The sequence below is a fragment of the Hesperophylax consimilis genome, chromosome 3 (assembly GCF_061612785.1).
Source record: "Hesperophylax consimilis isolate HC1 chromosome 3, BYU_Hcon_1.0, whole genome shotgun sequence".
NCBI classification, from domain to species: Eukaryota; Metazoa; Arthropoda; class Insecta; order Trichoptera; family Limnephilidae; genus Hesperophylax; species Hesperophylax consimilis.
This window is the reverse complement of record NC_142838.1, coordinates 25184184-25212068: the sequence shown is the minus strand read 5'-3', so window position 1 is coordinate 25212068 and position 27885 is coordinate 25184184. Positions and strand designations below refer to the sequence as shown.

The following is a 27885-nucleotide window of genomic DNA, read 5'->3' as shown; positions in this document are numbered from 1 at the left end:
AAAACTACAAATTTGCACATTTGACAATCACCGTCGATTTGTATATATGTATAGGCACAACATCGATCAAATATCTATATCAGTGATGAGCAACATGCGATCCGTGAGCCTGTTTCATGTGGCCCACGAGCCTTTTCGTACGGTTCACTTGGCCAAATAATCTATCAAAAAAATTTAAAGAAAAAATATTCAACGCTTTTCTGTTCTGTTTTGTAAAAGGGTTTAGAGGAAAACTTTAGTCTTTCTTCAAAATTTGGAATCAGCCGATAAATAATAATAAGTTCTTTTTTACATTTTCTTAAAAAGCCAGAATTTTGAGGTTCGACCTTAATTGCAGAAGTTTTCATCTTCGCAGCGTCTATTCATCTTTCATCTATATCAGCAAGCCTTTTTTGATGAATTTTAAAAGTTTCCGTTTAATAAAAAAAGATAAAAGTTTTGTTCACTGAATTTTGTCTGATCGATAAAAATTAACAGCATTTATCGATTGGTCGGTGGCCGAGTTGACATCGCGTTTGGGTCCCACCCAGGCGTAGTGTGTTCAATTCCTCGGCTGGCTAATTCCTCCATCACAACACAAGCAACATTTTCAGCTTACTGTGGCGGTAGTAGGAGATTTTCAAATATTGTCAGGTTATTCGTAACCCGGGAACGTTTACGAATAACCTGAAATGATTATTTTTTTTTTATTAATTAAAAAAAATAAATTAAATCGATTTGAACTTGAACCTAGCAAAATTTTTGCATGTGGCGCTTTCTTTGTGCACGCATTGATTGATATTTTGCATAGGTTACGATTTATAGGGATATTTCCAGATCAACTTTCTGAAAACATAAAAGAAAAAGAAGGGGTTTTAATATCTCTTTTCTAATTTCTTATCTAGCAATTTTTAGAATTTTCGGTTGCTATGATCAAATATTCGACATTTTCTAAATCTATTTTACAAAATATGGAAGGGTTTCGTGACAAACTTTTGTCGTCCAATTTTGAATCAACTGCCATAATTGAAAATATTTTTTTATATGTTCTTTAATATTTCAGAATGACAAAAACCGACATAATTTGTTTCACCTTGAAGATATAAAATTTTCGTCTGGGGCGCTTTGTTTGTACTTTTTTCACTGTTTTATTAAAAAAATACGGTTTATGAAAATATAAATAGTTTTGGGACACCACCGACTGCTAATCATGCCAAGCTGTATCTACCCTACCCCTTGCAGCCCACAAACAATTTTAAAATGGATAAATTGCCGCTCCAGTTAATTGATCATCTCAATTCTTTTTTAAACGATTTTGACTTAATACGGTCAATAAAGCTTAACGGCAATGTCAATTCTTAGAATAATTATAATTGTAATATATTTTATACCTGTATGTAACTTTGTCCCAAGTTCCACCGGCATTCTTGGAGGCATAGGCGAACTTGTCGGGGTAACGGGCCACCGTGCGATTCAACAGCCCCGGGACGGACATTGGGATCTCCGAGTCATTTCCAGTCTTGCTGAGGCGCAGCAACACCCGCCCGTGGGCATCGGAGGTGGTGTATGATTCGGCCGGGAGGATTGTGTTCACTGCGATACAAATATTCAAGATTATTATGGTCCTGCAGCTGAGAGCTCCGCTGTAGCATTTCACTTGGTTACATGCGCCGTGTGACTTTTCGTGTCTAAATTCTATAATTTTGAAGAATAAAATTGTTTGCTGGATACTTACATAATAAAGGTAATTTTTAAACTTCTTTTGGTTATTTTTTGTTTGGAAAATTTTCATTTTTGTCAATTCTCTTTTTCCACATACGAATAAATGCCATTCTTAGATAATTGGATTCAAAGATTCAATTCTGGGAAAGAAATCAAAGAAGGATTTTGGTACTTTCGGTCTTCGAAAATTGTATAGTTCGTTTAGAGATGTGATGATTTTTGAGTAGGTATTTAATAATGTTTTCAATAAAATTTCTGCATTATTGACTCAAAAACGCATTTTCTATCTGAGACAAAGTATGCAAAATATTTTTTCAGGACGGCGGTTCCCTTATTTCAGTATTATCGAGCAAAATTTTGGTTTTGATTAATAATAATATATGTTTTTTTCATAGAATAAAGATCAGAAACCTATTCGGTATGTTTTATTATACCTTCCGTGAATTAATACTAGAGTATTTACCTAATTAATGTGGAAGTCACATAAATAAATATTTAAAAAACATGTACCTGTAGGAACGTTATTTGAATACAGTGTTGAGGGTTTTTGTCTTGTAGGTGTTGGAGAAACCTGCAATTTAAAAAAAAAAATAACATCATAAAAACTTACAATGCAAATTGAGAGTGCATTGTACATAGGTAATACAATAAACGTCATTCTTATTTACTTATTAATGTTTAGCAGACACCTTCAGCATTTTTCCTGAACCTTGTTTTTAAATTCATTAATAAAACAATGACAGTTATACATTAATGTCATTACAATCAATCAACAAACAACAAAACAAAATTTGAGCAACTTTTTTCTCACTCTTGATATTGGTTCTATTTTCAAATAAATAAATGAACAGATAATACTTTTTTAATGTACCTACCTAAGTACATGGCATGCATATAATATTATGGTACATCTAATAGGCCCTACAGACCATCTGTTTTATTTGGTTGATTGGATGTATCAATCTGGTTGAGTTGAACGTAAAGTTGAACCGTGTGGAGATGTGTTGTATGCAATTAGGTTAACACTCAACAGTTAACACACAACGGTTTAATCAACCAAATTGAGTGGTTTGTAAGGCCCTTAAAAGTACAAAAAATTTGATATTGCTACTATCGTTTAAAAGGTTTTATATGGCAATACCAAGACGGCTTACAGGAAAATGATTAAAAGAGCGCAATGGTCATCATTATTATTATCATTATCAGTGCATTATTATTTCCAATTCCTAAAGAAGATGTTTCTAGTTATGTTCTAAGACCTTTTATATTAAAACTTTGTTATTATTTCGCTACATTGATTAATCTAATTCTCAGATCAAACAAATCAATTTGTATACAACACTTTATTAATAAAATAATCCACATGTTTCAAAGCCAATGGCTTCTTCGTATTAATATTTTATTTAAGTTTTAAAAACAGAGTTACATTGTTTTCCCTTGTTTGTTTAGAGTACTTCAAACTCGAAATTAGAAAATGAGTGCAATTTTTTTTTTGATTTTGAGAATAGCTTTGTGTTGCCATAGTAATGAAAACATTTAGAACCAATTATTATTAATTTCTAGAATAAGAAATGTATTTTAAGATTATAATGTACTAGCGCAGACCCGTGAAAAAGTCATGAGATAGTCTGTATTCTTGACAAATCAGGTCCAATTTTGAAAATGGCAATTAAAATATTATACTATAAGTAGGTAATTGTTTCTGAAATCTTTAAACAATCATATTTATATTTAAAGTAAATTTAAATTCATTGAACCAGATTTCACGAAGGAAGCACAGACAACTTAAATTAGTATTTTTGATTCTATGCATAGAATAATATCTTTTCAGTGATTGTATGCTAATTTTTTTAACCTACTGGGTAGGGTAGGTACAATCTACTTAACTCTATCTGAAAAAAGTTGATCTCTCATACCAAGTGAAGCAAAATTAAATAAAATTTCTCAGCAGTTAAATACCATAGGAAGCAAGAGTATTTTAAACTAGGGTATTTTCTTAAGTCATTGTCCACAACGGATTTCTGATACCAACTCTGGTAAATGGCAGTGAATTGAATCAAAACCACCTTAATCTTTCATTTTGATTCGACAGACAGGTAGGAACCATAATAAACTGAATGCATTAAAAATATAGATGTATTTAAATTTGAGTGTGGTAAAACTACTTATAAACGAATTTCGGATAAAGAGATGTGTGTAATTCTGAAGTAAGTACTTAGGAGAAGGATAATTGTCTAATTTTACCTTAGCAATATTCACTTCTTCTGTGGTATCATCGTGGTAACCATTTGTGAGGCCCGGTGTCTCCATTGTGAAGTTATCTGAAAATAAAGAAAAATGTTTTTAAACACATGAAATAAGTAGGTACACAAATTTAATCACATTATTAAAGAACCTATTATTTGATTTTATTCCGACAGTTGAGAAAATTAATGATTCATTTATGTTTCAAAATTTTAACTAACTAAGGAAAATAATTTCCCTCAGGGTCTATATCATCTTTTGGTATGCTTTGTGGAGGGTTTTTTTTAAGGAAAGAAAAGAGAAGAGGTTCGGGAAAGGTACTATTAAGCGATTATGGGTACTCATGGATGTCTTACTGGAACATCTCCGACTGTTCTTTTTTTTATTTTTATGTGAATACCGCACAAGAGTCCCAACTGCTCCCAACCGTGAGAAATCTTTCTGGAGCCAGTGAGACTATGGCATTCCCAATTGGGGTGTGTTGTGAGGCTGAAGGTAGTGGGGAGGGGAAGGAGATGGGAAGATAAAGGTGGGGAAGTACCTGGCTGTCAGATCTGCTCACCAAACACGGCTAAAGTCATTTTAAGCAAAGTTTCAATTCTGAATGGTGATCTTACACCAGGGTGATACTGAGAGTATCTTCCACTCTGGAATGTGCAGCAAATATATAGGTAGTAATATGGCAGTAGAAGATATATTATTTATATATAAACAGGGTGTTAAGGGACGTACTTGACTTATTTTAAACAGTGATTCCAGACATTATTTGGAGTAAAAATGTCAATGAAATTTTGGAACCTGGTTACATTTTTTATGTTTTATTAAAATCTTTTTCAACTTAAAACATGAAAAAATAAGTTAGGATCGGGGTGAGGGGTTGGTCGGTTACTAGGCTGAGTGACCAGTAAAAATTATAGGTTTAGAAAAAAAAAAAACCCAACAAAAAGTCGCCCGATTCCAAAATTACATTTACATTTTTACTCCAAATGATGTCAGGAATCACTGGTTAAAATAAGTCAAGTACGTCCCTTAACACCCTGTGTAATATATCTACTAATGTATGTGAATGATGCATGGTGCTCTTATCTATTTAACCGCCTAAAAAACCATCCCAAAACCCTCCAAAAAAGTAATAACTGTAAAAACAAATTTTATTACTAGGAAATTTTCCAACCGATTGATCTTCTAAATTTAGAATGCCTATCAATAATTATGTACCTACCTGTTTTCTATTATCAACCTCAATATTATTCATTTGATTTGCTTAACAATAAATTTTCTTAAAGGCGTAAATTTTCGTAAGGTGTATTATGAACTAGACCACACATTGACATATCGATCAAATCTGTCTATTTGTCTTATCTTGTTTAGAGAGATATATTTCGTGTCTAGTATAATATATTATTTAGTAAATGTTTAAGTGAACTGTTTTTTCAATAATAGACAACATAAATAATTCAATTCCCCTTGTGAGAAGGTACTCAAGTAGATAGGTACTAGCGTGAACTTCTCAAAATTACAACATATGGATGTGGAGAACAATATTTTCAAATCCAGATAAGCGATTAAGTATCTATCTTCCTAGCTTAATATATTAAGGAAAATTTTAGTTAAAACATTTTCTTTTTGACATTTCATATCGGGGATGCTGTTTGAAAACTTCAACGGTTCTTTATTAAAACAACAGAGGGCGCCACATTTGTTTACAGCAGTCCTAAACTGTACCGTAATTGAGATAATAATGCTAATCAGATCAGATATCAAACTTTAGATGTTAGAAAAAAGCACGAAAGCAAACGGAATAATGATTTTATAAAGAAAGCAATAATATATGCCCACACATTTCAAATAATTTATTGTCTGGTAAAATATATTAAGGGTACCTACCCTTAATATATTTTACCAGACAATAAATTATTTGAAATGTGTGGGCATATATTATTGCTTTCTTTATAAAATCATTATTCCGTTTGCTTTCGTGCTTTTTTCTAACATCTGAAGTTTGATATCTGATCTGATTAGCATTATTATCTCAATTACGGTACAGTTTAGGACTGCTGTAAACAAATGTGGCGCCCTCTGTTGTTTTAATAAAGAACCGTTGAAGTTTTCAAACAGCATCCCCGATATGAAATGTCAAAAAGAAAATGTTTTAACTAAAATTTTCCTTCCAATTTTCTGTTATACAAACAAAGGTGCTAAACTCTTCTACCATGGAACTTTACTAAATTGAGCGAAGCCCATCAAAATGCCGCCGCAGGGCCTAGTAGCAAAAAAAACCCGCATATTATTATGCACAGAATAATTAGGTACTCGGATGAAGTTTGTCAAAGGTTAATATATAGATATTCCCTGAAATATTGTTTATGTATAAATAACATCAGCTGATGTTACTAAAGAAATTCCTATCTATAAAACTTTTTAAAAATATAAACAATTATACATAAGATAAAAGGGCAACCATCATACACAACTATCTACATAAGTTTTTTTACAACGATAATCGATTTTACACATTCAGCTTTTCATTTTGTTTATTGTTTTCATTCATTAAATGTGAATGTCATTTTTTAGTAAAGTTAGCAAATTCTCATTAAAATAATACATATTAAATTCAAACGTCATTTAAATTTTTGTGTTATCTGTTTTTAAATGCATTGAGCGGTCACCTTTAAAATTGTCACTTCGTATATGCTGTTGGTGACGATTTTGATTTTATAAAATACGCAGCTGATGGTTAAGCTACTCGGTAGCAAATTAATTACATTAAGGCGAAGCTTAATGCTAAATCACTATTTTGATTAATCTTTATAACGAATTGGTGTACATTATGAATACCAAAAAATATGATTTAGATAAATTGAAGGTTATAATACACTCGAGTAGAATACAAATAAAAAAATAAATATAAACTACTAAAAAAAACATATTTTCAATACAAATGTATGAACACGTAATGGAAACAATTTTTAAAAAATACAGTTTTATAGCTAAGATTATCTGTGACAGTTTCACTTGATTAACTTTTTTGCTTTCTTGTAATTAAATTAACCCCTTCAGTAATCATTTAAAAATTAAAAATGGAAAAAAACTCCTTTTTTATAGTTTTTTTTTATCAATGAATTTTATTTACTCAAAATACTCGTATATATCCTCATATAAAAGCCATTTCGGGCCCAAAATGGGACTGAATATTGATGTTGTGGTGCATAGTGTGAAAAAATAATTTAAAAATTTCATTAGTATGAATTCATAATTCTGGCCGCCCGAGTATACTCGGGCGTGGTCCTTAAGAGGTTAACGTCATCCAAAGAAAGATGTCAGGAGTTTACAGATATGTTATCGCCTCTTTGGTAAACAAATCACAATTTCTTAATTTCCATAAAAGCTTCTGTAGTAAGGACTACATTGAGTACGGACTCAATGGCATGTTGGCAGTAGGTAAATAACCAAATAAATATTAATTTAATTACAGAATATGAATGGAATTCGCCGCTGTAATTTATTTAATTATTTAACTAAGAATATAAGTAAGTTATGAATAATGAATTACTGTATTATATGAATGTACATCCTAGCAATTAACAATTTGAACAATTCATCAAATTCCACCGTAATTTTTTTTTTCAAGTACTGTTAAAGTTTTAAATCTTTATAATGAAAAGGTGTACATTATTAATACTGAAAAATATGTTTTAGATAAATTGGACGTTTTCCTATCGTTTAGCTTGAGTAGAATACAAATAAACAAATAAATTACTCAATAAAAAATATAAAAAATGTAAACTATGCATAAATGTAATGTATGAACGCGTAAAGGAAACAACTTTTAAAAAATACAGTATTATAGGTAAGATTATCTGTGTCATTTTCTTTTTTGCTTTGTAATAAAATTATTTACAAAATAAATAAAAACCACTTTTTGCTTCAAATCGAACGTTTCTAGACTCCGTTTGTCAAGTAATTTTAATGCCTATTACCTACAATATAAGGTATACCAAGAATATACACATTTTTGGCTTGTAGCTTCCTCTTAACTGAATTCTAGAAAACGTGTATAAAATCAAATACCTACCTATTTGATTGTGAATAATAATGTGCACTAATCACTTTTAAAACTTTTAATAGTATAGGAATAGGTACCCTTTTCGTTTTGTTTTTAATAAATACTCATTTATTAAAAACACAACGAATTTCTGTTTTGTGAGGGTTTTTACGGATTTAAGTGTTGAGTAGGCCATTTTTCGGATATCTAGTCTATTTACCGTTATCATTACATTTGGAACAATGACCAGTATCTGATAATAAATACAGTTTTTAAGTTACCTCAGATATATATTTACAATTTTATAATTAATATCATTCTATAAATAACATATGAACTACTTACTGCAGTTTAAAGTCAATGAATCCACCTAGATTTCGCCGTCTAACCCATATTTTTAGGTTCCATAAATTTGTCGCAAGCGATCGCTTTTGCAAATTTGCCATAATATGCCAAATATCGCTCGAGTGGTTGCAACGTAGGCTTTGTTACGTAGGTAACTAACGCCAAGTAGGTACTGTTTATTTTTAATATTTACTTATGATATTTACCCAGATTTATATTTATATTCTATAAGCTGAGAATATTTCGGATGATAAATTTCTCCACTGAGATACTATCACGTAAAATAAAACCTTGAATTTTTGTAACATTATATTCTAGAATTTTATGGCAACACCAAGTTACTCACTTTGTATTTGAAATTTGTCCTTCACATTCAAATTTATTTACTTTCTAGTTTGACAATGGTTTGACAGTTCGGGCAGTTCCAGACAGTTCGTTTCAAACAAACTAGGGGAAATCAATGACGTTGCAATATGTAACATCATCGGGAGAAACAACATAAATCCATTTTTTTTTACAAAGTTTATTATGTTACTTTCATTTAACTATGAGCCATCTTTGTGTTGCAATTTAAACTTATTTACAACGATCGCAGCGCCATCGATTTTTGTCTAACGTATTATTTATTGTTTCCAACGCAATTACAATTCATTGTTCGAATGTATTATTTTTAATTTATTATTAAAATTAGAATTAATTTATTAGCTTTACGCTCCATTTACGAAACAATATCAATAATAATACACATATTATTTTCGTGTTTTCCCTACTTTTATTAGTTACGTTGAAACTTGAAACATGCGCCGTTTTCGGCCGCTTATCGGCACCGAGTTTAGAAATGAGAGAGATGAACTTTTGCAATTTTACCACAAATATTTCCGTTATTTTTGTAAGTAGGTACTTACCATTTATAGCTCTGTTTCTGTTTATCCATTAGTAATTCTTCGGCGACATTCATCGATTGAATTAAGGTATTATTAGTAACTTTAAATGGACATGTATTGTTATAAACCGTAAATAACGCCGTACGTGCACTAACTGCGACCAAAAGATCTACTGTTGCGATAAGAGCGGGAAAAAAATAAGGAAATATTACATACGATATATTTTTTTGTTCAAATATCTTATCTAAACACGCGGTTGACGTGTTACATTTCCAGATTTCTGGGACAAGTGTAAAGATTTACATTTACACGCGTCACGCGTGTAACAAATTATTAACTTCTACAGCTTTAATAGGTATATATCTACTACGTGTAACGCTTTTTCAACCGTTTTCTAGATCAAAAGTTTAAAGTTCGTATTTTTACACTCTCAGATATTATTATTTTTTAACCATTTCTACAAACGAACATAAATAGGTACTAAGTACACTTAGACCATGATAAATACCTGTTTGCTTATGAAAACAACGATTTTTAGTTCAACATATTTTTGAAAAATTAAAAATATGGTAGGGGCGAATGAATTGTATTAGAAAAAATAAATAAAGATAAAACGGGATAAAGACTTTAACAATGAAAGTGAAATAACTTTCCGGGATCTGAAAGATAATACCCACTAGAAATGCCTTCTATGTAGATTTGAATGGAAACCAATTTCTCCACTGACTTGGTACCTTTTGGTTCAGGCGCATTGAGCACGTGCTGTGTCTCTTTTACGTCATCCCATTTGATGTTTGATGACGAATCACAGTTCCCTATTTGAAATTTAAGCAAAGAATGGTCAGACTATTGTTTTCTTGTTTAATCTATGGCTGAAATATAATAAATTAATTACATTTATGTTCAAGGGCGCATATAATTTACAGAATTATTTTTAAATATTATAATATTAAGTTGTAAGCTAAAACAATAAATTGTAACAAGTAATACGTAATGCCTAGCACTACTTTGCATTGTTGTTTTGTCAGTAGAGCTATTAAATTTGTAACATGTAGGTATTTTTTCTCGGAAGATTTTTTCAATTTATATGTATAGGTGTTTCAGGCTAATAATTATTGTTTAAAAATAATACGTTATCCTTTGTGCTCTACATTTAAAACCTTGTATTTTAAACATATTAGTTTATCATTTAAAATAGTTTTTAATTGAAAGTAACATAATATTATTTTTTGTTTTCTTCCTCAAATAATGTGTTATTTGTTGTTTTACATCTAAATTCTATAAAATGATTTAAAAAAAGTTTTTTAGGGATTTCAAATTCAAAAATACAGTTTTTAGTTATTTATTTTGCCTATGCACGCATCAAATTTTTATGGTTCGATTTCCTACTGCAATTTACGTATATTATAATAACTGCGCTTTACGAAATGTCTTACTCATATTTTAAAGTTGAAAGTCAAACGGACCAATGGGGGTAAATAAAATTTAATGTTAACAAATAATTATAAGCAATAATTAGTCGCCTGAAATATCAATAGACATTGAAAATATCTCCCGAGTAAAAATAAATGCCGCCAACGGGAATTGAACCCGTGCGGCGACTAATTATTGCTTATAATTATTTTTTATCCTTTATGCTATTCATAAAACCTTGACGTCTAGTATGAAAAAAAGGACTCGGTTGTCCATTATCTCTTCTTCATAACCTGTAACTTGAGATAATACATGGTATTAATGACGGGTTTTGGCTATTATTCTGCCATCCCTATTCACAATAAAGAACATAACGCTAACTAAATACCTACATAGCTAATATTTTTAATGCTATGTCTGTTCAGTCCATCCATACTCTTTGGTTCAGTCACATAAATTATCACGTGGCACTAGGCATTAGGTGACTGATGCTTGTTATATAATTAAGGTTATCGCAAATGTATTATTCCTTGCTAAAAGATAAAAGTGCGAGGTTGAATTGACCCCAGATATAATAATATTTGCCATTTGCTGTTCACGACCCAAGCCAACTGATGAGAGATCTGAGAAACTGTAGCCGATATCAATTTGAATGTATTATTATATGTATATTAACAACACGCTTTATTGTTGTATCTGATCCATGCACGTATCCGGCTGTCGTATTTTAAAAACTAAATGTACATATTTATAATTAAAATACCGCTAAAGAGTTACCAACTGCTTTCGTCAACGGAATCTCCAATTGGGGTATATTGTGAGGCCTAAGGGGTGATAAATGGAAGGATATAGGTAAAGGTAGGTTTGAAGTACATGGCTATTTAAATTTCATCTTCAAATACGGCTAGAGCCATTTAAGGCAGTGTTTCAATTCAGAATGGTGGTTCTTGTCTCCTGGCTGCCTTTCCTAAAAAATCTTAATTTTATCGTTAATTTTTTTTAAATATTTCCTCGCGCGTTTTCCACCAACCGAAGTTTGTAAAACAAAATTCTAATGGGTCTCTGGATTTATTCCTTGTTGATGTTGGCAAATATATTTGAAAATTCGTCAAACACTCTTAACAATGATCGTTGAAAAAATCATTAAAAACTCTTTATTTGGTATATATATAGTCCAACAGATGACGTTGTTTTTCAAAAAAGCATATTTGACTAACTTGTTTTTTTTTCACAGATGACATCTATATAATAAAGGTATATAAAAACACATGCGTATTTGAATGCTACGTTTTGTCAAAATTTCAAAGTAATAGGTAAAGAACTTTCGGCGATTTAAGATTTTGAACAAACGAACACCATTTTTATTTACATAGATATATAGATGTACTGTTCCTTGACCACTTATTGACTGTAATATCATGTGACCTCGTGAACGATTAGAACCAGTGTCATTGAAACGTTTTGCAGTCATAATAATAATTATCAATAACATATTTTGCAATTGACTTGCAAAATTATGTAAAAGATTACCATAATTATAGCAGAAAACAAAGATAATAAACACAATTAATAAGAAATATATTTTTTAACTGATGTAGGTAGCGTTGTTGTCTTGTAATAAACTTACGTGGGTATTTTTTGCAAGGAAATTGGATGATATCAAATATTTTCCCTAAGAAAATGTAATGGCCTATAAATACTGAGAAAAACTTACTGATATAAAATACTGCTAATTATTTGTTTTTCCGTTAAAAATGGGATAGCAGACATTTAACGAATAAATTGGTAGAGTTCCTAACAAAGTATCAGTTGAAAGCGTGTGTTATAAGACGGCGGAACAAGTGACCATACAACAACTTGATATTGACATTCTGATATTGTCGTATTCCGCCATGATATGTATAATGGGATGTGGACACGGTCAAGCGGCTTGATCGCAAGCACGTAGTTTATTGTCTATGGCACTTTGTGTCAAGCATTTTGACCGTGTACCGAAGCTGGCTTGCAAGCATTGCGCAATTCTACGTGCTTGCGGCGAGGCTTGATGCGAATTTATATTTTTGTGGGAATAGACAAACGACAATAGACAAATAAATATCACGTATCATAAACAATGATATAAATTGAATAAAATTGTTATAAAATAGGTACTTAGTTATTGTTTTTGTGTTCAATTTGTAGAAATCCATCTAATTTAAAAATTTTGGAAGTATTTTAGTATTTTTTAATAATTATGACAGCGGTTTTCAAGGTCATTAATAATCAAACTGTAGAATAAATAATTTTCTGAATTTTCAATGGAGAAAACATATTTTTTGTATGAATACCGCACAAGATATTCATACAAAAAATAGCTGTAGCCTGTAATACACTTTGCAAATGCTCATGGGTAAAGCGGTACCTTAACTTGTACCATTCTTGACACCAAATTCGTTTCTTTTTATTATTTTATTCAAACATAAAGCTAACGTAAGAGCCAAGAACGCTTTGTCTTTGACAGATTCCATTTTGCCGCGAGTCACGAAATGACAGGAAGGCATAGAAGTACAATACATAGACCACCATGAAATCACAGGAAGGCGTGGCCATGCTTGACGGAGAGGCTTGATGCGGGCTGTCAAGCCGCTAAGCATAGACAATAATAGACAACAATAGACAACAATAGACAAAAAAACTACGTGCTTGCGATCAAGCCGCTTGACCGTGTCCACATCCCATTAGGAAAAGAACGTGTGTTCTCCATTATTCTGAATGACTAATATTTTGCCAGGAAATCGCCATGCTATCTCTTTTTTAACAGGATCATTTTTCTCCGTGTAAATTAAAGTAAATCAGCGTGTGTAGAAACTTATAAAACTACCAAATAAACAAAGATATGTCAAAGTTAGACAGTTAGATTTTTAAAAAGAAATTTTGATATAATATTAATTATAGTATATAAAACTTTTGCAAAACGTTAAGTATAGTTGTAGGGTCGCCGGAACATCACCAAAGAGAGGATAAATAATATTCTCTTTTGGTAGCATCTTTAAAAAAAGGAAATGTTCTCTTGTTCTTTGCATAGTGGCAACTCAAAGTCTTGGAAACTATAGAAACATCTTTTAGATTTGTACAAAATATAGTTTCCATGCAATTATTAAGTAACTCAAGATCCCCCATAAACAGTTAAAGGAAGGTCGCCTAAATGCAAAATAGTGCGTAATGTGGATTAAAAAAACACACGACCTTTGCATAGATTAATTTGATTAATCTTTATAACGAATTGGTGTACATTATGAATACCAAAAATATGCTTTAGATAAATTGAAAGTTTTCCTATCGCTTCTCTTGAGTAGAATACAAATACAAAATTAAATTACTCAATAAAAAATATAAATGCTAAACTACTAAAAAATATATTTTTACAATAGAAATGTATGAACGCATAAAGGAAACAACTTTTAAAAAATACAGTATTATAGCTAAGATTATCTGTGAAAGTTTCACTTGGTTAACTTTTTTGCTATCTTATAAAATTATTTACAAAATAAATAAAAACCGGTTTTTTGCTTGAAATCGAACGTTTCTAGACTCCGTTTGTCAAGCGATTTTAATGCCTATTACCTACGATATAAGGTATACCAAGAATATACACATTTTTGGCTTGTAGCTTCCTCTATGCAATATGTAGGTATAGTGCCGTTTTTTGTGAAAAATCACCTAAAATGTGAATGATTCGGTGGTTCACTTTATAAGTCAATAAGTATTTTACAAAATGATCAAAAACATTTAAATATTTGTGCTTGTACTTTACAAAACAGAATAAAACCTGTAATTTCACGATTGCAAATTGAACCTCAGGCCGTCTGCATACGTAACGACTAAGTGCATTTTATTTCAGTTACCACCCCTCCCCGGTGGCGAACGGACGTCTTCTTACCAGGGGCGTATAACTCTCGCATAACCTTGTAACCCTGATGGGAGGAGTTATCCTCAACCCAAATTCTTATAGACAAAGCTGTTGTGGCTGAAAGCTCAGATCTCATTGGCTCAGAGCAAAAATTGTATCTTGATCTCTCGCTCTCTACCGTAGCGACTCGTGTAACAGAAAGAGAAGCTAAACATGTGTTTTGCTCCGATAAAAAAATAACGGTAATTTCCAAGACGTCATTTCGCAGATTGAAGTCAGTTGAAGGTTTTAGCGTAAATATTTTGAATTTTCTTTCACCCATCTAAAAATAATGTTGCGTGCTAGAATTCTTCAAGGTGATAAATTAATGCCGTATTGTGTTAAAGGTTGCTCAAATGGATTCGATAATCCAGTGCTAGGAAGAAGCAGCAAGAAATACGTTTGTTTGTGTGTGCCATTTCGCGATTGAAATAAAAAATACGGTACTTTTGGGATTAAAAAATAATGCGTTGCCAACGCTTAATCTTCCAATCATCATAAAATATCCGGTCTATCTCCACCAATTGAAAGAAGGACCCGATCACGTTGTTAAATACAGGTACTAACCTCTCGTTCTTTGATACAATGTTCATGATTCCTGAATGTACTTCATTGGCTAATAATTTGGTTAATTTTCCTTTTCAGACCTATCCGTATTCCGACGCGATCTTATACCACGTATTAGGAGACTAAAATTGCTAAACAAAGCCACGATTACATCAAACAAGTTCATTTAAACCTCTCCAGAATTACATCATGTAAGTACCAGTATTTTCAATGATGTTTGCTGACGACAAAGCTGTGAAAATTATATGAAACCCTTGCAGGAGAACTTGAATAACTTCTAGTGCTATTTTGTGTATATATTCTTGTATTTTTGTGCAAGGTCAAATTAAATCCTATTAAGTTGTTGCAGTAAGACAGAAATCCTGGGTTCGATTCCTAGTTGAGACCGTTACTTTTTATTTTTTTGTGTCTTGTTCTGTTTCATGTTTTGTTTAGATATATTAGTATTATCTTCTACTTCAATGATAAATCAATGCTCAATACATCGGTTGTACTGACCCTGTTTTGTATTACTGTCCATTGTCTTTTTGAAAATAAAAAATATTTTGATGTGTGCATAGCTGTGGGTTTTTTTTATTTTCCTTTTCCTGCATTCCAGTATTTTTTATTATATAATTTTTTTGGGCTAGTGAATGAACGATGTTAGCTGGGTGCAGGTATATTGTCTATGTTTGCTCTTTTTTTAAATGACCTTGAGATTTCTTTATGGTCCACCATATATTTACCTGTCTGGACCAAACGACCGTTTTATCTGTGGTCGTCTGTGGTTAAAGGGGTGACAAAATGGCGCCATACAAAAAGCCCGAAGATATCGATCTAGAGAGTGGTTTATTTATGCTTCTTACTCTGTGATGCGGTTCCGGGAAACTAGTAATTTCCGGGCGTTGATTTTTAAAATTCCCATTATATACAATTATAATTTAATATTAGAATTAGAGGATCAAACCACCATAGAAGAACAATGTAAAACAATAATATTGTAACATATGTTGATCGCAGAACAGGTAAAATACCTAGTAAGGTTTGTATGACAGAAAACTGTTTCGTAAAGTAATCAATAAAAATAAAATAGTTGATTTATCTAATAATTATACACATAAATGAAAAACAAGCATAAAATAGTGTCCTTGCCATTTTTGTAAAACAAAGCAATTGAACAGAACATCGTTACCTTTGACTTGACGACGAGTCTAAAACCATTTTCAAATCACGTGCGCTTTTGGATACCAAACCTACGCACAGTGGTAAATTTTACGAAATGTAAATTATTTAATAATTATTAAGTCATTTAACTGAAAACGACTTTCACCTTTTGAGGAACTCCATATACGTTTGTAATACTGAATATTATTTTCATATTTAAGGCAGTGCGATTTAAGGCAATGCCATACGTAGTGATGCAAAATCATGTGTTTTTGGTTTGAAAATTTGGTCGCCTAGAAATGTTCCAGGTGCTTTAAATAAATACCGCGAGTATAATACATCTTGGCCTTTGAAATAATCGAGTATTTTTACATAAGTCTTTTTTTGAGCCCAGAAAAAAATAATTTATAAGGCCTATAAAAACTGCTTTAAAGTTCAAAATTTTCTACTTACGAACCCATTTTCGGTTATGGTTTTATTGTATAATGTGGCAAATTAAGTTATTCATAAAATGATCGGAAAACATTTAAATATTTATGCCTAAACATTTGAGGTTGACATTGCCTTAATGATTAAAAAAAATAGTAATCTGCAATATTTCTCGTTCTTCTTTTTCGCCTGATTTAAGTATACGATTATAAAATACTGATATATGTGGTCATTTAGTCATTCTGACACTGCTAACTTCAGGCAACCCTAGTTAACTACCTCTATTTTCTCCAAAAGTATGTATGCAGTTATTAGGTCAACTGTTACGCGAATATCCGTAGGATTTCCCGCGGAGAATCCGTAATGTCTGGTCTCTGGTCCACAGGTACATAGGCAAGTGACAATTATGTGTGAGGTATTTGAACAGCGGATTCTATCTCCCTTTCCCATACCGTATGATTTATTCGTTCAAACAAAATATAAAACGAGAGTCATCAGTAACGTCAGTAGTTCAGTAGGGAACTCAGATCATAGAAAAATGTTTCGTGGTCTCGTTTTACGGGTTTGATTGTCGCCCGAGTAAGCGTTATGTGGCGCTGGGTGCTGGAATGGAAATAATTTGGGAATTTGAAACTCATTTGGGAATTATATAATATTATAAACAATGTAACTTTTTTTGGTAAATCATTTTGAATACATCAGCGCCTTGGCAATCGGCCGCCTGGAGCGGACTGCTCCAGTTTCGCATGAATGGGACCGTCACTGACAGAGCCCTGCCCGGCGACTGTAAAACCTCAAGGGCGCTATTATCAGCGCCTTGGAACCTTGGCTCCTTGGCGTCTTGGTAAGTCGGCGCGCAATTGCGCCTGCACAGAGCATTTTACATTACGATTTCATGTTAAGATTTCTTGTCCAGCACGAATCATCACGGTTGAATATAATACTAAATATTTGTAGGTAATTACTACCTAAGGGTGCGTATAAACAGGACAAGAAGCGTGAACCGTACCACGAATTATAGGAAAGGGATGTTTCGCGCCGTTTTCGGTTACTTCGGTCCTACCCGGGGCCGAATTTGGAATCTGTAGACCCCTAGACTGAGTAGCGTGTGCCTAAATACGGCCCTGATATTATATTTTTAGCAATCAAATACAATCGCAATTCAACAAATAGATAAGATTACATTGTATATTATTAAAAAGATTTAATTTCTTTAAGTAATTGAGATAAAATGACATGAATATCTCCCTTCTCATGATTGTGTGGCGTGTTGCAATTTGATTTGTCGGAAAACATAGTAGGTAAGTAACTATTACTAAACATTATGAAAAATGCATGTGTATAAACATCGCGTGGAATATGTAACGCATGGAAGTAGGTAAATAAGGAAGTGATATGTATTATATTCATTTTTATCAATTTAAACATACGAAAAAGTGTCATAGAGTTGTACTTATTTCAGGAAGGTTGATGCGTAGGTACTTAATTCCTCAAATATATTTGCTATTTTAAACTAAGAATCGAGTAAAAGCATAGGTCTGTGAGGAATACACCGCAACCACTACTTCTGACCGCACGATGTGTTTTGTACTGAGATACGTCATAATCTAAAATTGCATTGAAATACGCACAACGCAATAATAATTCTCTACTGCTTTGCAATATGGCTTTTCTACCACAATGCGGTATCAATAATAATATATTGCCCAAGGAAGACATGGTATGATTAAATGAACTAAATACGCGATTAATAAATAATCAAAAACTTAAAAAAGTAAACATAATACAAGGTACATATAATTTTCCATTTATATGTGCATAATATAAGAAACGAGAAAAAAAAAATAAACCAGTTTTAAAAGTGCAGATGGCATCAAAATAATATAAATTAATAGAACAGGTTGATAATACATAATTTACAAGTGAATACTTTGAATAATTATAAGTAAATAAATTCAACAATTATATTATTGAACATATAAAATAAAAACTGAGTTCCACAAATTAAACTTGGTAACCTTAAATACATTGAATCTACTTAACACTTCTACTAGGTAATAAATAGGAAAACTTTGACCAGCTTACATAGCACATGAAAAACGTTCGGTTTTGTAAGTAGGTAAGTACTATGATTATGTTATCAAGAATATGAAAAACCTACCGGTAGAAGAATGTAATAATTGAATAAATAAATGAGAAACAGATTGCAAGAAAATAGGACCTTTCAATTTCAGCATTCACAAACATGTTATTGAGATTCAAGCTCCTGAAACAATAGATAAATAATTAACCATCATGTCGTTTCCCACAGGGCTGGGCAGAGAGAATGGACTGCCAAACAACTTGGTCGTGGCACAAACTCCTTGCTTTGTTCACATTCATACATCATCTCACACATATTACATACCTCTCTGTTATTTCGAGACATGACCCGCCGACGCAAGTACATGTTTAGTTAATTTACCCGTGCCATGTCTTCCTTGGGCGTCCCGGACCTCTTCTGCCACTCACATTCGCTTCACATATTCTCCTTTCACTTATTTCTTCGTCCATTCTCTCTACATGCCCAAACCATCTAAACGAAGCTACAAGCCAAAAATGTGTATATTCTTGGTATACCTTATAGGGGAGACCCAGGCAAAGCGAATGTACCAGGTAAAGCGGATGAATTGAATATTTCCGAAAATTACCACTAGAATGCTCTAATAGTCTCACAATCGGTGCACCGCATCACTACCGACGCGATGCCATGACAGCGAATGTTTGTTCACTCTGCCCGGGTACCCGGGCAAAGTGAACAATACGAAGGGTTTTTAAATTTACATTATCTTTATAATTCTAATTAATATTACCTTTTCATTTATTTTACTTTTGTAGACAAACTTTTTTTTAACATTACACGTTATAAAGTTTTTTGTGTTTTATATAACATCTCCCTTAAAACATCCGCTTTGCCTGGGTCTCCCCTATTGTAGGTAATAGGCATTAAAATCGCTTGACAAACGGAGACTAGAAGCGTTCGATTTCAAGCACAAAAACTTATTTTTTTAAATTTATTTTGTAAATAATTTTATTACAAAGCGAAAAAGATAATCAAGTGAAACTGTCACAGATAATCTTACCTATAATACTGTATTTTTTAAAAGTTGTTTCCTTTACGCATTCATACATTTCTATTGAAAAAAATATTTTTTAGTAGTTAACATTTATATTTTTTGTTGAGTAATTTATTTTTTTATTTGTATTCTACTAAAGCTAAACGATAGGAAAACCTTCACTTTAACTAAAAAATATTTTTTGGTATTAATAATGTACACCAATTCGTTATAAAGATTAATCGAAATAGTGGTTTAGCATTAAGCTTCGCCTTCATCATGCGCATTACACTTTGCTTTCGGTGCTATGCTATCCATTCTTAGGTAGGTACATTACAATGGCTATAAAACAACAAAATGTGGAAAAGAAGTTTCCTTATGATTTATGATGATCCTAAGTCCGAAAGAAGATTTTAATGTTCGCCGGGGGTAGGGCAGAGGAAGGGCATAGCTATAGCATTCATATGGGAGGGGGGTTCGGCAAGGGAGAAAGGAGGGGGACAGAACTTGAATAGAACTTTCACAGAACTTGAAAAAAAAAATTACGTTGAAATTTGAGGAATTGTTCAAATTGTTAATCTAGGATGTAGGTTCATATAATGTAATTCATTATTCATAACTTACTTATATTCTTAGTTAAATGATTAAATAAATTACAGCGGTGAATTCCATTTATTCTGTAATTAAATTAACATTTATTTGGTTATTTACCTACTGCCAACATGCCACGAGTCCTTGCTCAATGTAGTACCTACAGAAGCTTTTATGGAAATTAAGAAATCGTGATTTGTTTACCAAAGAGGCGATAACATGTCTGTAAATTCCTGACATCTTGCTTTGGATGACGTTATTTTAATGCAATTTGGATGCAGGCATTAACCTTTCCTCACTTCGCGTGTACTTATAGGTACCTACATCAAAGCGTGCAAAATATATTTCATGTTGTTTAGCACAAAATGTTTATTTTGAAATCAAAACCAAAGAATTTGTGTGACTTTTTTTAGTTAGTAAGTTTGTATTATTAAGTAGTACATAAAGTTAACGTTTTGAAGTCGTTAAAATTTCCTCCCGTAAGCTCTGCATTGGAAATATGTATAGTTACCTACTATCTACCCACATAGTCTGTCTTTTTCTTCCTTTCGGGACGACCAATGACGTCATGGGAATCCAGGTTGCTAGCGATGACAGTGAGAAAGACAATTTATTTGGATACGTTTTTTGTGACTACCATCGCTAAACAGTATACATAATACACCCGACTGCTTACCCTTTAAAATTGGGCCGTTTGGCGGATTTAACACATAATTATATATATTCATGTTTTTGTTGCATGTTGCATTACGTACAACAAAAATTAGGTATTTTTAATCCCTAAGATATTCTGTGATTTTGTCGTAAATACTGTCGTCACTGTTTTAAATACATTGTCAGATTTATCATTTATTTATAAATTTTGCAGGTTGACATTAATTTTCCAATAAATTGGCTGTTTTGAACGTATCGTATAACGTTAACTACTTTTATAACCGGATGAAAGACTTTTTTCAGATTTTAAAATAAGTACAAACAGAAACACGCAATTAAAAATATTTAAAAAAAATAGAGATTTTTTTTACGATTATTTTATCTCGTAAATCACGAAACTAAAAGAAAGTTATTTTCGCTTCACTCTTTTTCGTTTTATATAAAAATAATTAGTAAAAAATTCACAAACTTTGACAAATCTTTTGCAAACATGCAAAGAATGAAGTTTGATGACTTTTTGGAATAAAATATTACAATTATTTCAAAGTGTTTATTGTAAACTTTTAAATGCTAATATAAAGCGTCATGTTGCCTCGTTTTAGCATGCATAAATAATTTATTTCACAGCAATACAAAAAGAGACAGAACTACTTTTGTTTGTACTGTAAAGTACCTACACAAAATACTCTAGGTACTATGTATTATCGATATACCGTACACTAAAAGGTATAAAAATACCCAAGGGGACAAAGGTTTAATTGATGTTTTACAAAAGTAATAGTTTACTTTTAGTTGCATACTCTGTCACTGTTGCTAATACTTCTTCAATGGCACATTTATTTTAGATGTATTCTTTATAAGTTATCCGCAAGTCTCAAGTTCAAGATGAAATAATTGTAGACGGAACGATTTGACCTTGACTATGATATCGGGGTCACTGGTTCGACGTTAGACTCTGGCCAAGTTCAGCATGTCAGTTTTGTGAATGTTCGAAACTGGAGGGAACGAGGAGTAAGTTGATAAGTAGCTTATGATGACGTCGGAAATACCAGTGATCTTGCTGGACATTGATTTTTATAGGCAAAGCTAAGCAAAAACCACATTTTCAGCTTGAATGGAATTTTTATTTCTTTTTTTAATGTGTGGGTTTACGAAGACGCTACAAAAATGGCAATACATTTACATTTATTCGTGGTATTAATTTGTCTCCTATTTGTAGAGTTAGATATTTTGTTAGTATCTACCTTCTAATTAAAAAACGTACCTAGGTATATTAATGTCGATTTTAATTGTAAATATTATTCAAGTGAACAAATCAATATATATGTATTACCTTTCAACATTATCATTTTCTTACAATTATATCTATTTTATATTTTGAAGGTAAGTTCAGGTATGCTACATAATTTTAAATTGTTAAATTTGTTTTTCATTTATTTTAAATTTATTATGCTTGCTTTATGTTTTATACCTAGGATGAAGGTATCTAACACATTTAGGTACAAATAACTTGTTTATAATGAAATAATATGTAAGTACCTAACTCTATTTTAGAGAAATAGTACGTTTTGAAAGAAACAACTTATTTTCCATGAAATTATTACTTTTCTTCTATAATTGCGTTTGATAACTGAGAAAGTAATTTGACCTACAAGAGAGGCTGTTGTACCAATAACCTCGTCCGCCGTAGTGCCGGTGCCGGGGCCTTCCTTGCCTCGGAGTGGAGAGCAGAGCAAATGGAGCACGACTGGCGCTTTCTCGTCAAATGCACTCGTCACTCGTCATCTTCTCTGACAAAATACTTGTTTTGTTACTAATTCATGCTTTTAATATTTACAGTTGAAAATTGTTACTTTTCAATGAAATTCTACAACTATTATAAAGTGTTGACTTGAATAAAATATTTCACTATTAAGGCGATGCACTGCGTCGTTTAATATTTTAAATTGAGCCGCTATCAATAACAACCCTTACGTAGATGGCGATAAGGTTTAAATTCCCGCTTAACACCATCCGCCTGTTTTGGTTTATGCAAGGAAAAAACATGGCCAAAAAGTGCCTTTTATTTTATTTTGTGGATGTTCAGGCATAAATATTTAATTTTTTTCGATCATTTTATAGATGACTTAATTTACCACATTATACAATAAAATTATAACCGAAAATGGGTTCGTAAGTAGGAGATTTTGAACTTTAAAGCAGTTTTCATAGGCCTTATACATTATTTTTTTCTGAGCTTATAAAAAGACTTAGCTAAAAAGTACTCGATTATTTCAAAGGCCAAGATGTATTCTACTCGCAGTATTTAATTAAAGCATCTGAAACATTTCTAGACGACCCAATTTTCAAACCAAAAACACATGATTTTGCATTACTACGTATGGCATCGCCTTAACATAAAATGTATTGCAATGTAGATTTCTAGGAATATAATGTTTTCAATGTATACATACTGCATCTAACTTCTAAGTGCACCGTACATGGATATGTTTTACATGATGAGATATAATAAGACAAAAATGAGTTTGACATAATATGTGTAGGTACACTGATTGTAAGATGTTACACACGATCCGACTCGCAGAACCCAATATGTTGAACCGCCAACCGAATTATTATTATTCCGAAGGCCCGGGCCCGTTTAATCCAGCCCTGATGAATGTGAAGTTCGATCGGCAGTGTTGCCCACAAACGATCCGACTTGCAGAACCCTATATGTCTGGTTTCAGTGTAATCCAGCCCTGATGAATGTGAAGTTCGGTCGGCAGTGTTGCCCACACACGATCCGACTTGCAGAACCCTATATGTCGGGTTTCTGGAAATCGGATAGTGTGTAGGGTCTATTATATACAATAGTTTCTTTTTAAAATAGGTTAATGACCACGTATGCGTAGCTTCTTTATTGAATTGCTCATATGCTGTCTTTTTGCAGCGCGATGCAACTTTCGCCATTTAATTCTTTACAAAATCATAACGCCGACACTAATAGTTCGTTAGAAAACTCATCTTGTGAATGAGGCTTTATTATAGTTCTTTGATCTTAGATGTAAACTGGCAACAACTAACAGCCATGATTTTAGACAGCATCATCTATAAAATAACAAACGATTAATTTGGATATTAGATCGATCAGTTTTAACGTATGCAAATTTCCGTCTTTGTGTATTGTATTAAAAGGCAGAATTTTGGTAAATGTTTCACATAAACCGACTGTATTATAGGCATTAGATCATCTTTCATAGTACAAATAATTTTTATGTTCGTTATCCCAATATAAAATTTATTATACACAACACATGTCAACCAACAGAATGTTATATAAATTAAGAGATTTACGACTTTTTTTATATTATCTTGCTCCAAACTAAACTAGGTACCCAATACAAATACCAAACAATAGGTTATCTACAAATGTACCAAATTGATATTGTATTTTCATTTGTCTGATAAGCAAGTTAGATAATGCTGAATATTGTCAGATTAACAAGACCGTAAAATACTTAAGTATATTATTTGTTATATTTTGAAAGATAAAAGCTGAGACTGATTTAAAGCTTTAAAAGCAATTTAAAGATAAACCGACATTATCTTTTCATAAGTTATTTATTAGTTTACTGTCGATAAATAAATTACCGTTTATTCTTTGTTCAATATATCTTTGTCCACAATTTAATATTGTATATATATTTTGTTTTTCTTATATGAGTAATTGAGCATTGTAAATATTAAATCCATGAATGATGATCTAATTTCTCTTTATTTTGAAAATAATTAATTTCTTACATGAATCTGTTGTTTTTTTTGAAATAATAAAAGACTTGTAAATCAAATAAGATACGATATACAACAAAGAAATATGAACACTTTAAATTTTTAAGTTCCTAAAAATATATATGTTGTTTTTGAAGATAACATCTATTCATTAGTATAGCGGTGATATAAATATTTTCACAATTTTCGTTTAATTATTATAGTTTTTTTTAAATATTAGCGCCCTCCCTTCGTGTTTATATATCTCCTTTAAAACCATCTTCTTCTTATTTTTTAACGCTTACTAAGCCGTCTCAAACAAATATATAAATAAAAAAATAATAATTCTACAAAAAAAGATTAATTATTGCTACCGTTACGAAAATTTAAAATATTCTATCTATATCATAATTATTGACGGATTGTGAAATTGTATTGACAAAAATGAACATGAGAAAGAAATTGTCAAGTAAAAGCCCGAACAAGTCAGAAATTCTTATAACAGAAAAAAAATTATAACAACTGACAAAAATTATTTACACCTAACCAACAATTTGATGCCTCAACTCAAGTTGGCAAGTCATAATGATTTTTACAAGTAGTTTATTATAAAATCTATATTATTCTTCGTAAGCCGTATTCTAGACAGCCTGGGTTCTCACTGCCTCGCAAAACCTGGTCCGCCATCAATAGGTTAAGGTGCTCCCATAGCCGCTGTGCCCACATGATGCACAGATGGGGCCTTAAAGAGTCGGCGATGTGTGAATGTGGTGCGGTGCAGACTACCGAACATGTGGTCAACGAATGCCCGCTCCATTCATTCCCCGGCGGGATTGATGAGGTCCACATGGCGACGCCTGAGGCCCTAAAATGGCTCGCAGATCTAGATGTCCCCCTCTGACCCCCCACCATACGAAAGAAGAAGAAGAATTCTTCGTAAAAAATTCTCTGGACTGAACTAATACTTATCAATACAAACACAGCATTAACAGGTGTACCTACTATTCCATCTGTTCTTTATGTTTTACTAAGTGGGTAGGTACTTTATGGTTATAGTTTTTTTACTCTACATTGATCTACTTCAATCAAGTTTTTAAATAGTTTAGCTGCCCGACTAAGAAAAATCCCGTAATAACCTAAACCTTTGCATTTTATAACGTTGTGTGAATACATATTATTTACGTAAGAGAATGGCAGACAAGTTGGATGTTTGTGAATCAAATTTAACAAATCAGCTACTTTGCTCCTGCTTCCTGGCTATTCTGGGCAAAACCAACAACTGACTTGTAGTCTGGAATGAAGACATTGCCGACCAGTCTATTTTAACTTTGCTTTATGACCTTATCACCGAAGTACTAAAGCAGTAAAGTAGTAAAGATTTCGAGTCTCCCGAGTTCGGTTAACCACTCGAACGATTGTTTGTATATATTCCCATATATATATTTAACCTCCAGAGCGATTGGTTATATATATTACAAAACGGTTTTGTAAACTTGCTATAATACGCAAAAAATCTCTGACAGCGCGGCCTGCTTCATTGAAAACTTAAATTTGGATTTGAGGCCAAAATACCATATTAGCCCTGTCTAGTTAAATTCATTTTAAAAATAACGCCACGTAGCGTACGTCACAAATATGGAGATGAACTTAACAACCTAACTCTGTTTAAACTCCTTGTACAAGCGTTCAAACTCGTAAGCGAAACCAAGGAGAATTTGTTGTCAGAGGTGTTGTAATATGGACATAATTCAAATATAAATATTTGGAACTGGGTTATTTTTGTGATTGAAAAAATGAACTTGTCCAGCATAGCTGAGAAGCAAAATAGTTTACTCTTGACCAACAAAGGGTAAAACGCAATGCACAGTGCCCATTTCGCATTGCGACACAATGCGTGGGCCTTTTCATAAATGTGCACGTGAACCAAACCAAAATTGTGTTGGGGTTATTTTTAAATGAATATGCCGTGTCTAGTCTAATTTAGTCTATGCAAAATACCAAACCCAACTGAATAATACTTTTTTCATAAAAATATATAGCAAATTTGTAGTACTGATATTTTCTTAGTAATTTATTAATTTATGTATTAAATTATAAAATATAGGCATTCACATACAGTATTAGATTGAATCATCGATACAATATTGTATTTGTACGCCTTTCTTGAAAGAATTGAGTTTTTAAACGGACAAACCTAACTATTCATATTCATAGTACGTATTCACTGGCAATTCATCTTATTATTGCAAAGCATAACTTGTGAAAAGCGTATTTTAATAAAATAATTAAATTACCGCCATCTATGAACGCGTAGATTATAAAGAACGTTGCGTTTAACCTTAATGAATTCAATTTGGCATGATTTTAAAGGCACTTTGGCGTTTTTGTGAGTTAATTATAAATAGAAAAAAATAATTTTGCCCAATCTACTGTGTTAATATAGTGAAAAATAAATTTAAAAAAAAAACATCGAAAAAAGCGTTTTTTGGGTAATTTTTTTTAATTTACACGTGACAAATTTGGGTTCCAATATAAATCGGTCATTTGTAATTTAAATTTACGCCAGTCAAAATACTTTTTTTATATTTCAACATTTTTTTATGATAAAAGGGTTAATTGATTTTTTTGTAATAATTATCACTACCTTACAAATAAATGCCAAAGTTGTCTTTAAAATGAAGAAAAATTTAATTCTTTAATGGCCTATATTATATTATTTGAAACACAAACAAATTAAGTAGTAGACATGCGAACTAGATATAATAACAATACTAATAACAGTTTGGTTGTTAAAATAAAATTGAGGAAAACAAAAATTAAATTCAAACACAAAATTACAAAATGGATTAAAGAAGTAAAATTTCCAAAATTTCATAACATAAAATAATAAAACCTACACGTAACCCTTAAAATTAATATCAAACACACATCACTCACAAACTCACAAGATTATATATATATTTCTCTTTAAATGTATTATGTTTATTATTTTTATATTATAAAATGAAGGCCTCAGGACGGGTACGCCTCCCAGTGAGGCCAACATTACTAGATAACTATAACTATGAAATGTAAAAAAATATTGTACCAAATAAA

General features: G+C 31.8%; 1 protein-coding gene across 4 annotated transcripts in view; it reads right to left on the bottom strand.

Annotated features, from left to right (window-relative positions):
• Positions 1-27885, bottom strand: part of LOC149425160 (very long-chain-fatty-acid--CoA ligase bubblegum-like) — an 89925-nt gene that overhangs the window by 22990 nt on the left and 39050 nt on the right. For 3 of the 4 annotated variants that reach the window (XM_089649552.1, XM_089649576.1, XM_089649559.1), the window contains exons 2-4: positions 3946-4022; positions 2212-2272; positions 1371-1572 (exon numbers count right to left, since the gene is read on the bottom strand). In XM_089649552.1, the coding sequence (XP_089505678.1) occupies positions 1371-1572; positions 2212-2272; positions 3946-4022 (340 nt within the window). Of the gene's footprint in view, positions 1-1370; positions 1573-2211; positions 2273-3945; positions 4023-9240; positions 9371-27885 lie in introns of those variants that run through there. The other variant, XM_089649567.1, reaches the window with a different exon arrangement.